Consider the following 14,940-nt stretch of genomic DNA (forward strand, 5'->3'; position numbering starts at 1 on the left):
GGGAATCCTGGACTGGCAGCAGCAGGGGGCCTCATCAGAGATTCTCAGGGGGGCTGGATAGTAGGCTTCGGTATTAACTTAGGAATTTGCACAGCTTTTATGGCAGAACTCTGGGGCCTCTTCTTCGGACTCAAGCTAGCTTGGGATAAGGGCTATCGAAAAGTTTTGTCGGAAGTAGACTCAAGCTCAGTCCTTGCGGTGATGAGTAGTAAGATCGGGAATCACCACCCCCTTGCCTGGCTTATCATTAAATGTCAAGAGCTGAGAGATAGAGATTGAGACGTTAAATTCATCCATACATATCGGGAAGGAAACCAGGCAGCTGGCTGGATGGCGAATTTCGCAGGTGCTCTTTGTTTGGGTCATCACGAGTGTGGTGTGCCTCCTGCAGGCCTCCGGGATATTCTTTTTGAGGATCGGCGTGGTCGGCTCTCATCAAGATTAGTTACTAGTTAATTTTTCTTTTCCGTTTTTGCTTTCCGGGCTACGGCCTTCCTTGTCTACCAAAAAAAAAAAAAAAATAATGAGTTTCCCTTATGATAATGAAAAACCATTTATCAATAAATAAGTTCCTTCCATCCAGAAAACTGAGTTTACACTCGTTGGGTCGCGCCTATTCGCATAAATTTAAGGGTAATTAATTAGTTAATTATGCAGCTAATTAAGGTGGTTGGTTGACCCCACGATGAGCAAAGACTTCTCTTCAGGTTAGTTATGGCCGTTATGGTTAGTTAAACAATTTGACAATAACAAAATTATTGTTAAAAAAAAAAACAAAAATTGTTTTAAAGGGCCATGATTTTCGGAAGGTAAAATCGTATAGGCGGTGACTTTTCTCCGTTTTATACTCCAGCAGTCACGTTCCATGCAACCTCACGTGCAACCAAAACTGCCCTTTCCGAAATTGCCCTTCCTTATTCTCAGATAATATCACAATAATGACATGGGAGATCCCTAAACTTTGGGTTACTTTGCGGATTTCATTTGTTTTTATTGCACGCACAAACCGTTTTTAAACCTCCTTTCCAGGATTCTGTCACATTCTCGAAACCATATTTTCTTTGCAACAAAAAAAACAAATAATTTTTCTTACACCTTTTCTGTTTTAAATAAATTGTCCTTAAATTTCACCCAACTTATCAAATAAAACTCATGCTCATATTTGTCACATTTGCAGAGGCTTAATTACTTTGTTAAAATTTAAACGTCATTGACGACAAGTAATTCATGTATTCCACTTTAAATTCTCATAAAAAAAAATTAATTGTAATAATTTTGAAATTACAGAAAAATATAAAAATAAATTTTGTGGTTTGACCAATTTATAAAGATTAACAAAGGTAATTAATTATGATCATTCTCATTCCCTATTATAAATAGATCAAACCAAACACCCCCTAAGTCTTTCTAATTTTTCAAGAACTTTTAGTATAGTTTTTTGGTCCAAGCATTAATTTTTTGGGTCAAATATATGAATATCATAATTAAGGGTCTGTTTGGTTCAGCTGTTAGCTAATAGCGGTTGCGGTTGCTGTTAGCTGTTTGCAGTTGCAGTAAGCTGTTAGCTGTTGCTGTTAACTGTTTGTTATTAGTTGTTTAATTACTAGTGTTTGGTAAAATTATATTGAACTGTTGCTGTTCGGATTTACAATGTCTAAAATGGACATGTTTTAAATTAATCAACGATGAAATTATAAAAGGAAAAATGTGAAAAAATACACATAACGTTTACAACTAGAAATAATTTTACTCTTAATGTCTAAATGATGCAATTTTACCCATAACGCTGGAAGTTAAGAACAATTTTACCTCTAACATTGGCAAGTTGAGTCGATTTCAGATATTATTAGAAAACATAGATATTTTATTTCTTATTATACACCAATTGCATATACTAGTAGTTCTAAAAAAGATATTTCATATTTTTATGATTTAATAATAAAATTAAAAATTAATATTTATAAATTCGATGAAATATCGGAAATTTTTTGTCCAACTTGTACAAAAGACAATATTGGGGTATTTTTACACCTTATCCTATTATAAATAAAATAATCCATATAAAAAATAAAAAATTTATTGAACGCAACAAAATCTTGTTTTCCGGTAATTATGTTATAGAAATATAAATAATGTTAAAGAATCCCTACCAAAAAAAATAATGTTAAAGAATAAACATATTTTGTGGAAATAAGAAGGATAATTCTGTCAATAACAACTAACTGCAAACAACTGTTTATGAAAAGCTCCAAATAGGAGCTTTTCGTGAAACGCTCCAAAACGCTGCAGTTTCCAGAGAAAATGCTAAACGCTGCGGTTATATAAACCTAATCAAACGCTATATTTCCTGCGGTTTGGAGTGAAACGCTAAACGTTCCTCCGAAAAGCTGAAACAAACACCCTCTAAGTATAAAATTACAACTAAGTCATATCACCAAACTTAATTCTTAATATGTCATTATTTTCTATATATTATGATTTTACACAATAATTTAAAAATTCTAAACTCCAATTCATAAATCATAAACGCTAGAAAATATATTCTAGACTTCTAATTTATAAATTCTAATCCTTAAAATATATTGAAAGTACTAATTTTACTAGTTTGACATAATTTAAAATTATAACTTGACATATTGTAAATAGTTTTTAAAAGATGAATTTCTGTGTAAATTTTCCTAATTTTTTTTTTTGTTTTGCTCAATGTGTTTTTCAAAATTACAAGATCTATTCACCAACCATTAGATGAGAGAATTTTTTTAGTTAACGAATGTAAATTCATTAATTTACTCTATATTAATTGTATTTCTTAATTTGTGTGAAACAGCCTACAATGACTTATATTTTGGAATGGAGGAAGTAAGTTATTTTTTGAATACATCAAAAACAAATAATGTTAAATGGAGAGAATATTACTATTTTTCATGATTACCATATAATATTTTATTAATAATACGTTAAAAATATTTGATATTATAAACTGGGTACTTGAAACATCACATTTTAATGCTACTATTGATTATAAAAATGTCGAGCATGCTACAAGCACAAAAGTTTTCTCACCGGCAGCTTGGGATGGATGAAGTATAATCCATTTGTTACTCATTGGTGCCTAGTACCCATTAATCAGTCTCCTAATGTTATCGATTGTTGATGGATTTTTAAAATCAAAACGAAGCCCTAAAGGGTTTCAGCAGCATCCGGATCAAGACTACCTTGATATTTATAGTCTTGTTGTGAAATCCAAACACGTGGTATTATAGCTTTTGGTCGCTGTCATGCGAAATTATTAAAATTGAATGATTTTCCTATATGATAACTGAAGTGTTTATGATTATAGCTGCTCATTTTCCTATATACATATAATAATTTTTGAGTGGAAACCATTTATAACATTTTCTGTTGTTGTTACCCTATTATACTTACTGTGGAGGCAAAATTGATTGTATTCTAATGTTGGAAAAAAAGATCCATATATAATATAGATTTTCTTCATCTCTCCTTTGATTAAATTATGAGGAAAAAAAAATTATACCACAAGCATGAATAATATTTTTATATATAAATACGTATGTACACTTTTATTTTTAGAAAAAAATGGAAAATGCTAAATATAAACATTGAATCTGTCTGTGTATAGTTTCCGGATGACAGTTGCGTAAAACGGTGATATTGAAAAAACAATAAAAAGTAGTGGATGCAGTCATGTGATGTTACTACAGAATTAGCAGCAATTTGAAGAATGTGTTCCTCATCATTTGTAACTTTTTTTCTAAATGTTTGTTACACACCACTTGCCTAACACATGATAAACATCACTGTTTCTGATTTCATACTGTTTGTGGTTGTGGAGCAGGAGTACCTTTTCATTCTGCTTTCAACACAACAACTATAATTATAAATTTCATATTCCTTATCTCAAATAATTAATTTAATCTATGTGAATATATACCTAATCTAACTCTTATCTGGATTATTGGGAGTAATTTTTCGAAGTCCAGCCCGTTAGGGTTGGACAAAGTTTTTTAAGCTTCCAACATACTGAAACTTTCTCGTTTTGGTATGTTGGCTAAAAATTATAATATTTTCACACTTTTTTTATTTTTAGCTATAGATTGTTTATATTTTTCATAAAATTTAATTTAGAAATTAAGTTAATAGAGTCTCAAAAGTAAGAAGTTAATTTTTTTTTATAGCTAATAAATTCTTAAAAAAATAGATATAATAAAAATAAATTCAAATAAAACAATAAAGAGTCCAATTGAAAAAATAATGTTCAAATAAAACAAAAGAATGAACTTGATATGGTTTGAAACCATGACCTTTTATCTTAAAACAAGACCTTAACCAATTTAACCTCTTTAAACTATTAAAATAATACTACATAAGTTATATATATACCAATATTAGGGAGGGCTACCCGAGATAAAACTAACGATATTCTAAGGCGGAGCTGGTGGTCGGGGGGCTTCGGCCCCTCGGACTCTGGGCTGGCTCCGCCCATGGTGGTGTTGATGCACCCAGCCATCGAAAACTGCCATTTATAGACGGATTAAAAGATTTGTTCGATCCCTATGTTGAAGCAACAGACATGAACAAGCCACAAAGTTCTTGGCTATTGAAGAAATACAAAAAAAAAAAATGAACAAAGAAGAAGAAGAAGCACAGGAGCCTTTTGGGATTCTGTCGAAGATCCGAAGAAGAAGAAAATGAAGAGCCTTTGAAGTCACAAGTCCCAAGTACGAAGACTTAAGCGTAATAAACATCACAACAAAGCAACCTTTCATTTACCAAGGACAACTTGGTCTTTTCACCGCCCCAAGGGCATTTTAGTCTTTTCCGCAACAATGGAGCATTCCAGAAGATACCCACTCATTGATCCATACACCCTACTACACTATAGTATTTACCAAATCAATCAACACCATCCATCATAGGGCACATGATCAATGGTTGAGATCTTGACACTTGTAATAGATATTTACTTGCTCATCACACCTAGCATTAATATAAAAATGTAATAGTTAGACCTTTATTTTTAATGAGAATTTCAGTAAAGTTCTTGAGAATTTTACCTCATTCATCTTCTTATGGTATCAGAGAACTCTGATTTTTCTTGCCCAAGTAAACTAAAATGGCTGTCCCTACCATTAGTGCCAACAGCCCCTATCACCTCCCACCAAATGAGACCCCGGCGTTGTCGCTCGTCTCTCAAATCCTTATAGGACCGAACTACCACCAATGGTCCCGTGCCGTCAAAGTAGCCCTCATGTCTAAGAACAAGTACTCATTCGTCGACGGCACCATCAAGGCTCCGGCTTTGGATGATGCAATGTATAACCAGTGGGAGCGATGCAATAACATGGTGATCTCCTGGATCAACCATGCCATCTCGCCTTCCATAGCTCGAAGTATCATGTGGCTGGATAAGGCGGACCAGATATGGGCGGATCTAAAGGAACGTTTCCCCCAAACTAACTCCTTGAGAATACTGGAACTCCGTAGAGAGATCCATAGCCTGAAACAGGGAAATGGAAATGTCAGTGATTACTACACAAACTTGAAAATATTGTATGATGAACTGTTGAACCTGCGACCTATGCCCAAATGTACCTGCCGGCAGACGTGTAGCTGTGGTGCCTTTAAGATCTTGCGAGATCAACAAGATGCGGATCAAGTCATCACCTTCTTGCAAGGACTAAATGAGTCCTACTCTACCATATGCTCACAGATCCTCCTCATGGAGCCTCTGCCCTCAATCAATAAGGTTTTTGCCTTGTTCACTCAGCATGAGCGCCAGATAGGCCTTGCGCCTGTCAAAAATGGGGAAGGAAATGAAAGCAATCCATTCGTAGGCTACACAAATACGCAGGGCAAGAAAAACAATAATCGTGGGAACCCAAGGTATACAAATCGCAAAAACAACAACAAAAGTTCATCTTTGTGTACTTTTTGTGGAAATACAGGCCACACTGAAGACATTTGTTTCAAAAAGAACGGTTATCCACCAAACTACGGAAACAGAAACAAAGGAAATCCTTTCAGAACGAATCAACCCAAGGCAAATTCAGCAATGAATCAAAGCAGAGACAGCGGGGACTCTGGGGAAGAAGACAACAGACAGGCAAACACCGAGCCATTCACTCTAACCAAGGACCAGTATCAAACGCTGGTTGCGCTATTGCCACTGGACCAATCAGGAAAAGCCCCGGCCTTGGGCAGCAGCGTCAATACCTTTGTCAAGGGAGACAGCTCTAGTAACAGCCTAAACTCTAACTCTGTTTCATCTTGCTGGATAATAGACACGGGTGCCACCGATCATATTATTTGTGATATCAAGTTCTACAGTTCATATACAAGGATTAACGAGTGCTGGGTAAATTTACCAAATGGGGACAGAGTCAAGGCGGAGTTTACGGGCACTGTAACTCTAAGCCCCCAACTTATTTTACACAATGTCTTATGCATACCCACTTTTGATTACAATTTAATATCAACCAGCAAGTTGTTGGACACCAATCAATTATGCATCGTGATAACAGGATTGACATGTATGATATAGGACACCAAAAGTTGGAAGAGGATTGGCTTGGCTAGAGAACATGAAGGATTATATTACCTAGAATATCCATTGCCTAGTGGATTTCATTCTGTTTTTTAAATTAAAGCCAATGTGTGGCATCTACGTTTTGGTCATCCCTCTTACGAGAGAATGAAAGGCCTCAACTTGTCTTGTAATGACTTCAATTCCTTTAAAGCAATGTGATATTTGCCAAAGAGCCAAGCAGAAAAGAATTCCTTTTCCACTAAGCCAAAACATAGCAAAAGAAAATTTCGATATGATACACATTGACATATGGGGTCCAACAACCGAGTCACATTCTAACCAAAGATACTTTCTAACTATAGTCGATGATCACAGCAGATACACATGGGTGACATTAATGCAAAATAAAGGGGAAACGAGCACAGTGGTGCAACAGTTCTGCACATACGTCAACAGACAGTTCAACAAAGACGTAAAGACTATAAGGACAGACAATGGCCCCGAGTTCATCATGAAGGATTTCTACACGACCAATGGCATCACACATCAAACATCTTGCCCAGAAACACCACAACAGAATGGAAGAGTTGAAAGAAAACATCAAGATATCATGAACACTACGAGGGCACTCATGTTCCAGAGCTCTTTACCCAAAATATACTGGCCAGAGGCAGTCAGTCATGCTGTCTACCTCATAAACAGATTACCATCAACGCCTATACAAGGGGAGACACCGTATGAACGCATATATGGGGAAAAGAGTAGCCATGAACAGTTAAAGGTTTTTGGGTGTCTGGCATATGCATCGACTCTGGATAGACACAAAACCAAGTTTACAGAAAGAGCCGTCAAATGTGTTTTTCTAGGCTACAAACATGGCACAAAGGGGTTCCGACTCCTAAATCTTAGCACTAATGTCTTTTTCTTTTCCAGGCATGTCAGATTTTTTGAAGATTATTTTCCTTTCTCAGCGAATAGCCAAGAGATACAGAAACCATTCTGCAGTGAGGAAGAACTTGACACACTACATATGGCATCGGCAAGTGATGATGATGACACACATTCAGACACAGAAACAAACGATGCACAGCAAATTGATGACATTCAAATCACAGATGATGAGACAGACGAAAACACAACAAATACACCACCTCAACAAATCACAGAAAGACCACAGAGAACCAGAAATATCCCTACTTATCTCAAGGATTATCACCTGGCGCTCGTGCAAGGTTCGCCCCTGCCGTGTTTTTCAAATTCTCCTCATGCCCTCTCCAAACATTTGTCTTATGACAGGCTTTCGCCCGCAAAGAAGGCCTTTTCCCTTAACATTACTTGTCACTCTGAACCTGCAACATACAAAGCGGAAGCGTTAGACGAAAGATGGAGACAAGCCATGACAAGTGAGTTAGCTGCACTAGACGCAAACCAAACATGGGATTTTATTACACTACCTGCCGGAAAGAAGCCAATCGGATGCCGATGGGTATATAAGATAAAACACAGGGCAGACGGCAGTATCGCAAGGTTCAAAGCCCGGTTAGTGGCCAAGGGCTACACACAACGTGAAGGGGTGGATTTCATTGCCACCTTCGCTCCTGTAGAAAAATTCACCACAGTTAGAGTCCTTCTAGAAATTGCAATATCAAAGAACTGGCATATTCATCAATTTGATATTGATAATGCATACTTACACGGGGATTTGAACGAGGATGTCTACATGACGCTACCGTCGGGACTCGTTGCAAGCCACACGAACCAAGTATGCAAACTCAACAAATCTTTGTATGGCCTTCGTCAAGCTGGCAGGCAGTGGAATACAAAGTTAACAGCCACAGTAAGGGAGATGCGGTTCATTCAATCCAAGGCAGACCCTTCCTTATTCACTAAACGGACAACAGGCCACACAACGAGTTTGTTGATTTATGTTGATGACGTCATCCTTGCGGGAAACGACATGCAAGCCATTTCCGTAGCCAAAAAGCACTTGAATGATAGATTCAGCATCAAGGACCTTGGACCGGTGCACTACTTCCTCGGATTCGAATTTTCCCGCAGCAACCAGGGGCTCCACATGTCACAAAGGAAATATGCATTAGAACTATTGCAAACAACGGGACTCATTGACTATAAGCCAGCCTCCTCCCCAGCCTTACCAAATTATAAACCAAGCATGTTCTACTCCCAGAAATCACACCTTACAGACAACTCATAGGCAAGTTACTCTATTTAACACATACCAGACCCGACATCTCCTACATTGTGAATCAATTATCACAACGCCTTACACAACCAACTACAGATGATCAAAATAGAGCTCAACGAGTTTTGCGTTACCTCAAGGGGATGATCGGGCTGGGTCTCTTTTTCCCTGCATGCAACACTTTACAGCTTCAGGCCTTTACAGATTCTGACTGGGCCACTTGCCCCGAAACTAGGAAATCGGTCACCGGTTACGCCGTTTTCCTCGGATCTGCCCTCATCTCATGGCGATCCAAGAAACAGAACACAGTTTCTCGATCTTCCTCCGAGGCAGAATATCGCGCCATGGCTTCCACCTCTTGTGAACTCCACTGGCTCACCAACCTTCTCCATGATCTCGATCTACCACCATCGGCCGCCTCTCTTCTTTTTTACGACAATCAATCGGCCATGCACATCGCATAGAACCCCGTCTTCCACGAAAGAACGAAGCACATAGATATTGACTGTCATGTCATCCGCGAACGCGTTCAAAGAGGACTCATACGACTTATGCCGATTCCGTCTGCCTTACAGTTAGCAGACCTCTTTACAAAGGCACAACACTCGCCACAGCTTCGTTTCCTTTTGAGCAAACTTGGCTTGCGTAATTTATACCAAGCCTAGTTTGAGGGAGGGTATTGAAGCAACAGACATGAACAAGCCACAAAGTTCTTGGCTGTTGAAGAAATACAAAAAAAAAAAATGAACAAAGAAGAAGAAGAAGCACATGAGCCTTTTGGGATTCTGTCGAAGATCCGAAGAAGAAGAAAATGAAGAGCCTTTGAAGTCACAAGTCCTAAGTACGAAGACTTAAGCGTAATAAACATCACAACAAAGCAACCTTTCATTTACCAAGGACAACTTGGTCTTTTCACCGCCCCCAAGGGCATTTTAGTCTTTTCCGCAACAATGGAGCATTCCAGAAGATACCCACTCATTGATCCATACACCCTACTACACTATAGTATTTACCAAATCAATCAACACCATCCATCATAGGGCACATGATCAATGGTTGAGATCTTGACACTTGTAATAGATATTTACTTGCTCATTACACCTAGCATTAATATAAAAATGTAATAGTTAGATCTTTATTTTTAATGAGAATTTTACCACATTCATCTTCTTACCCTATTTTCTCTATCTTCATCTATAGAGTGTTAATTGCATTTCTAGCTAATGAAAAGTTAAGTTTAGTTTATTAGAAAAAAAGGCCTTATTTTGGTTTTGATAGGAAAATATAATGAAAGTTAGGCCATATAATAGTTGAGTTTCTTTTTGTACCGGCTCCATGGGCGGAAAAACTCCAGGCCTCTGGCCACTATTCCTATTATGGATGGTTTCGAGTTCCCTCGACTGTTGAAAATGGTTTTCACTTTTTATTTTCGACAAATTATGGTTCAGAATAGTTAACTAACTCATTGAATTTGTATTTTATTACAAAATTCAACTTAATTAATATATGATAAACTATAAATTTTTCTAAGTTTATGAAAAACAATTCAATCTTATGATGATAATATGTATATAAAATAAAAAAACTGAACAAGTTGAATTTAGTGCTGGCTCTACTATTTGGATTCAAAATTGCTCGGCATTAAAATGGTTGAGGACAACATTTTATCATTTAAAGAATATATAATATACACTTCTCAACAAAAGTTGGGGAAAATTTAATTCTACCTTATCCTTCAATTAATGATAAAGTGTCTAAAAGTCTAGGTAATAATGTGAAAACCCGACATTCTTCTCCTTTACAAGTTTCTAATTTAATATTCAATTAAAATTGCATCCTATACTCCTATATAAACCCCTCTAACTCCTTCAAATCCTCCACACCTCCCTACATTCTTCTTCTTCTTCAGCTTCTTATCTTATAACTAGAAAAATGGCAAAAACATTCAGCTTTCATGCTCTTACATTTCTCTTTATTACCTTCATTACTTCAACAATGGCAGCAACTTACAATGTGCAAAGTTATGGAGCCAAACCTGACGGTCAAACTGATTCCACAAAGGCCTTTCTTACTGCATGGACACAAGTCTGTGCCTCAAATACCCCTGCCACTCTATATGTCCCTCCAGGCAAATTCTCTCTAGGAAAAGTTGAGTTTCAGGGACCATGCAAAAACGGTGCTGTTTCAGTAACCATAGATGGTACCCTTTTAGCTCCATCAGATTATTATTCTATTGGTGATAAAAAAAATTGGGTGATCTTTGAAAATGTGAACGGACTTACTGTTTCTGGTGGTGTTCTTTATGGTCAAGGTTCTAAATTGTGGTCTTGTAAGTCATCCGGGAAGTCTTGCCCTACCGGTGCAACGGTAATTATATAATTAATTAATTAATTTAAACTTAAATTGTGATTATGTTAATTTTTTTAATATAATTTATTTATGTGCAGTCACTAGAATTTTCTAATTCAAGAAACGTTGAAATAAATGGGTTAGCATCAGAAGATAGTCAAAAGTTTCACATTGTGATCAATAGCTGCCAGAATGTGAAGGTGCAAAATGTGAAAGTCTCGGCGGCCGGCGACAGCCCGAACACCGACGGAATTCACGTTGAAGGGTCAACTGGTGTGACAATATTGAACTCTAAGATTGGTACAGGTGATGATTGTGTATCAATAGGCCCTGGAACTACTAATTTATGGATTGAAAATGTTGCTTGTGGACCTGGGCATGGAATCAGCATTGGAAGCTTAGGGAAGGAGGTTAGAGAAGCTGGAGTGCAAAATGTGACAGTAAAAACAGCTACATTTACTGGAACTGAAAATGGGGTGAGGATTAAATCATGGGGGAGAGCTAGCAGTGGATTTGCTAGGAACATTCTTTTCCAACATGCTGTTATGATTAACGTTAAAAATCCAATTGTGATTGATCAAGATTATTGTCCTGGCGAAAAGAATTGTCCTGGCCAGGTATGAATTTCTCACTTTATTTATATAGTTATTGAAGTATCCTATATGCTGAATTGGGGAAATTGAATTGATAGGAATCTGGAGTTAAAATTACCGACGTGAGATACCAAGATATACATGGATCATCGGCGACGGAAGTGGCGGTGAAATTAGATTGTAGCAAAAGCGAGCCATGCACAGGGATTGAGCTGGAGGACGTAAAGCTAACATATAATAGTAAACCAGCTGAAGCTTCTTGTAGTAATGCAGCCGGCAAAGCTTCTGGCTTTATTCAGCCTTCAAGCTGTGTCTAGGATAATGTTTTCATTTCAATTATTTCTATTATTATTAATTGCTTTTAATTTGTTAAATTTGCTGGACAAGTCAGTGGCTTTCTTTCAGGCCCACTTGCGCCTGCTACAAGCCCGGCCTTGCAATTATCTTTCTTGTATTGTATTCTACCTCTAATATGCTCAAATCTGTAATGAGATATACTTTTATCATAATTAATTAATGTTATGATATTTGCATTTTGTGACCTTTAATGTAGTCTTTCTTCAATTGATCAATATGACATGTATTGCCTTCATATATTGTTGTCAGGATTTCTTTATCTAATGATCTAGCCCATGATTCTCGTATGGTTGGTTAATGATATTAGTTAAACACATTTACGGCTTGCTTCGTTAATAGCTATTAACTCAACATGATTTGAAAAAGCAACTATAATAATTTTCTTCTTAGAGCGTCAAGATATAGTTGTACTTCTATATATGAATAAATAGCTTATTGGTGATCGAGCTTTATATGGATCATATAATTGTAACCTTCATCCACATAACCAACTAATTTATATTTAGATTCATATGCGTAAAATAAACCCATTAGAGATACGGGAATATATACTTAATTTCATTTTAATTCCTCTGTGTAGGTGCATATCTATAGACAATTTTTTTTTTACGAAAAAGTAATTTAGCCCAATCAATCTTTGTGTATTAATTTAGTCTTTTAATATTTAAAGGTGAAATTAACACATGATCAAATCAATTTTGAAAGTATAATATATTTTTGATACCCAAACTATATTATATTTACATTTTGATACTTGAAATATATTTTTATATTTAAAAGGTGTTGAAATAAAACCGTACTAATAAATGAAATCTCTAAAAATCTATCGAAATAGGAGTATGGGACACAAATAATTTATTTTGATAAAAACTCCTCGAAACAGAGGCATACAACCTCATTGAATCTCTCAAAATAGTATTTTTTTAAACACCCTAAATATAGTATTAGTGCATTTATATTATGCACTGACGCATAATCCTTTTGAAATCATGATGTTGTACGAAGTTTATTCTTTTATTTCTTTTAAATAATTTTTTTCAAACTTTTTATTAAGGAAATAATAATACTAAGTAATAACATATGACAAAAATAAATTTTTGATCTATTTTATTTATAAAGAGAACATACCCATTGGATAAGAATAAATTAAATTTATAATTTTAATGTAATTTTTTTTCTCTAATGAAATAATTCTAATAAGCTTAAAATGTGATAAAAATAAAGGCCTAATACACAAATAACCCCCTGAACTTGTCCAAATGTTACAACTGCCCCCTTCAACTTTCAATTGCAACAACTTACCCCTCAAATTTGTCCAATTATAAAATATAACCCCTCAAACTTGTCCAATTGTAAAACATAACCCAAAATTGGGATTTTTTTACCCCGTACTTGAAGCAACCGTAAAAATGTTTCCCCGAATTCGTATCACGCTATGAAATCTTCAATGGAGCTATTTCTCCACATAAACACATTTTCACCCACATAATATCCCAAAACTTTGAATCAAGAAATCACTAAAAAACGAATAGCAATAACAAAAAAAAAAGAAGTTGAAGAATAAGTTAAAGAATTAAGGATTTGGTTACTTAAATACTGATTTTTTTGGGTCTAAAGATCTGATTATCACATTCCACGAGCATTTGCAGCTTTTATATTTCACGTGTTTCTTCAATTATAGTCCGTGTCAGCAATTTGGGATTCTGTTTTATAATTGAACAAGTTTGAGGGGTTATGTTTTACAATTGGGCAAGTTTAAGGGGTAAGTTGTTACAATTGAAAGTTGGAGGGGGAAGTTGCAACATTTGGACAAGTTCAGGGGGTTATTTGTGTATTAGGCCAAAAATAAATAAATGTCAAAACTGCACTAATAAAAGAAATCTCTAAAAATCCCTCGAAATAAGAGTATGGACCACGAACAATTAATTCTGATATAAACTCTTTGAAATATAGACAAAAAGTCTTACGAAACCCCTCAAAATAGTATTCGCGCATTATTCTGCATTGATACATAAAGTAATGCGTTGATCTCAAATTGTGATGTAACTGCATAAAATATAATAGTTTTTATGTATAAAAATAGATTTCTGGTAAATACGATAAAGTTCAGATATAAAAAAATATATATTATACTTTAAAAACTGATTTGATCATAGGTTAATTTGATCTTTAATATTGATTTTAGGGTAATTAATTTATTAGTCCCTATATTTTGACAAAACACACTGTTTAGTCCCTATATTTTCAAAAATACATGGTAAGGTCTCTAACCTTTTTCTCAGTGAACTGTTTAGTCATTCCGTCTGTTTGTTAGCTTTTTTACCGTTTATGACTTCGAAAATGACTAAATTACCCTTTACTATTTACCTTCAAACTTTAGAAGAGGAAATCCAATTTAGAAGAAGAAGCTATTTGTATGGAGAACAAGAAAAAGAACAGACCCAATGCTTACGAATTTGAACGATTAAGAAGAAAATCAATAAGAAGAACACTCAAAGTTGATTTCAGATGTATTAGAGTTTAAAGGAAAGAAAAATAAAGCAAAAGAAGAACGCAAATCCAAATTGATTAACAAAATCTTTATGAGAGTCTAACGGTGGGGACTAAACAGTTTACTGAGAAAAACGTTAGGGACTAAACAGTTCACCGAGAAAAACGTTAGGGACTTTACCGTGTATTTTTGAAAATACAGGAACTAAACAGTGTGTTTTGTCAAAATATAGGGACTATTAAACTCATCAAACAAAATTTCAGTACAAGAAGAAGTTACAGGAGTAATGGGGAGAGATGGAGGCATTTCGGTGTATGAAGAAAGGGAAGAAGAAGACCTTTGGTTTACCCAAAGAAAATGAAGAGTTTGTGTCAGGAAGAGTTAATGAGTTTGGATTCCC

At 35.6% G+C, this 14,940-nt stretch overlaps 1 protein-coding gene across 1 annotated transcript; it reads left to right on the plus strand.

The window, feature by feature from the left end:
- The first annotated feature begins 10,670 nt into the window (after positions 1-10,670).
- Positions 10,671-12,164, plus strand: LOC136220385 (polygalacturonase-like). The gene is made up of 3 exons (XM_066008208.1): positions 10,671-11,117; positions 11,198-11,716; positions 11,791-12,164. Exons 1-3 carry the CDS (start codon positions 10,683-10,685, stop codon positions 12,007-12,009), a joined length of 1,173 nt encoding a protein of 390 aa, XP_065864280.1. The 5' UTR covers positions 10,671-10,682; the 3' UTR covers positions 12,010-12,164.
- The last annotated feature ends 2,776 nt before the right edge of the window (positions 12,165-14,940 follow it).

This window comes from Euphorbia lathyris, chromosome 2, assembly GCF_963576675.1.
Source record: "Euphorbia lathyris chromosome 2, ddEupLath1.1, whole genome shotgun sequence".
In the NCBI taxonomy this organism is placed as follows: Eukaryota; Viridiplantae; Streptophyta; class Magnoliopsida; order Malpighiales; family Euphorbiaceae; genus Euphorbia; species Euphorbia lathyris.

Bases quoted from the DNA above. Each gene is read 5' to 3' on its own strand.
- LOC136220385 (XM_066008208.1), top strand. From the start codon at position 10,683: ATGGCAAAAACATTCAGCTTTCATGCTCTTACATTTCTCTTTATTACC. The intron at 11,118-11,197 runs GTAATTATATAA...ATTTATGTGCAG, and splicing joins CTTGCCCTACCGGTGCAACG to TCACTAGAATTTTCTAATTC. The intron at 11,717-11,790 runs GTATGAATTTCT...TTGAATTGATAG, and splicing joins AAAAGAATTGTCCTGGCCAG to GAATCTGGAGTTAAAATTAC.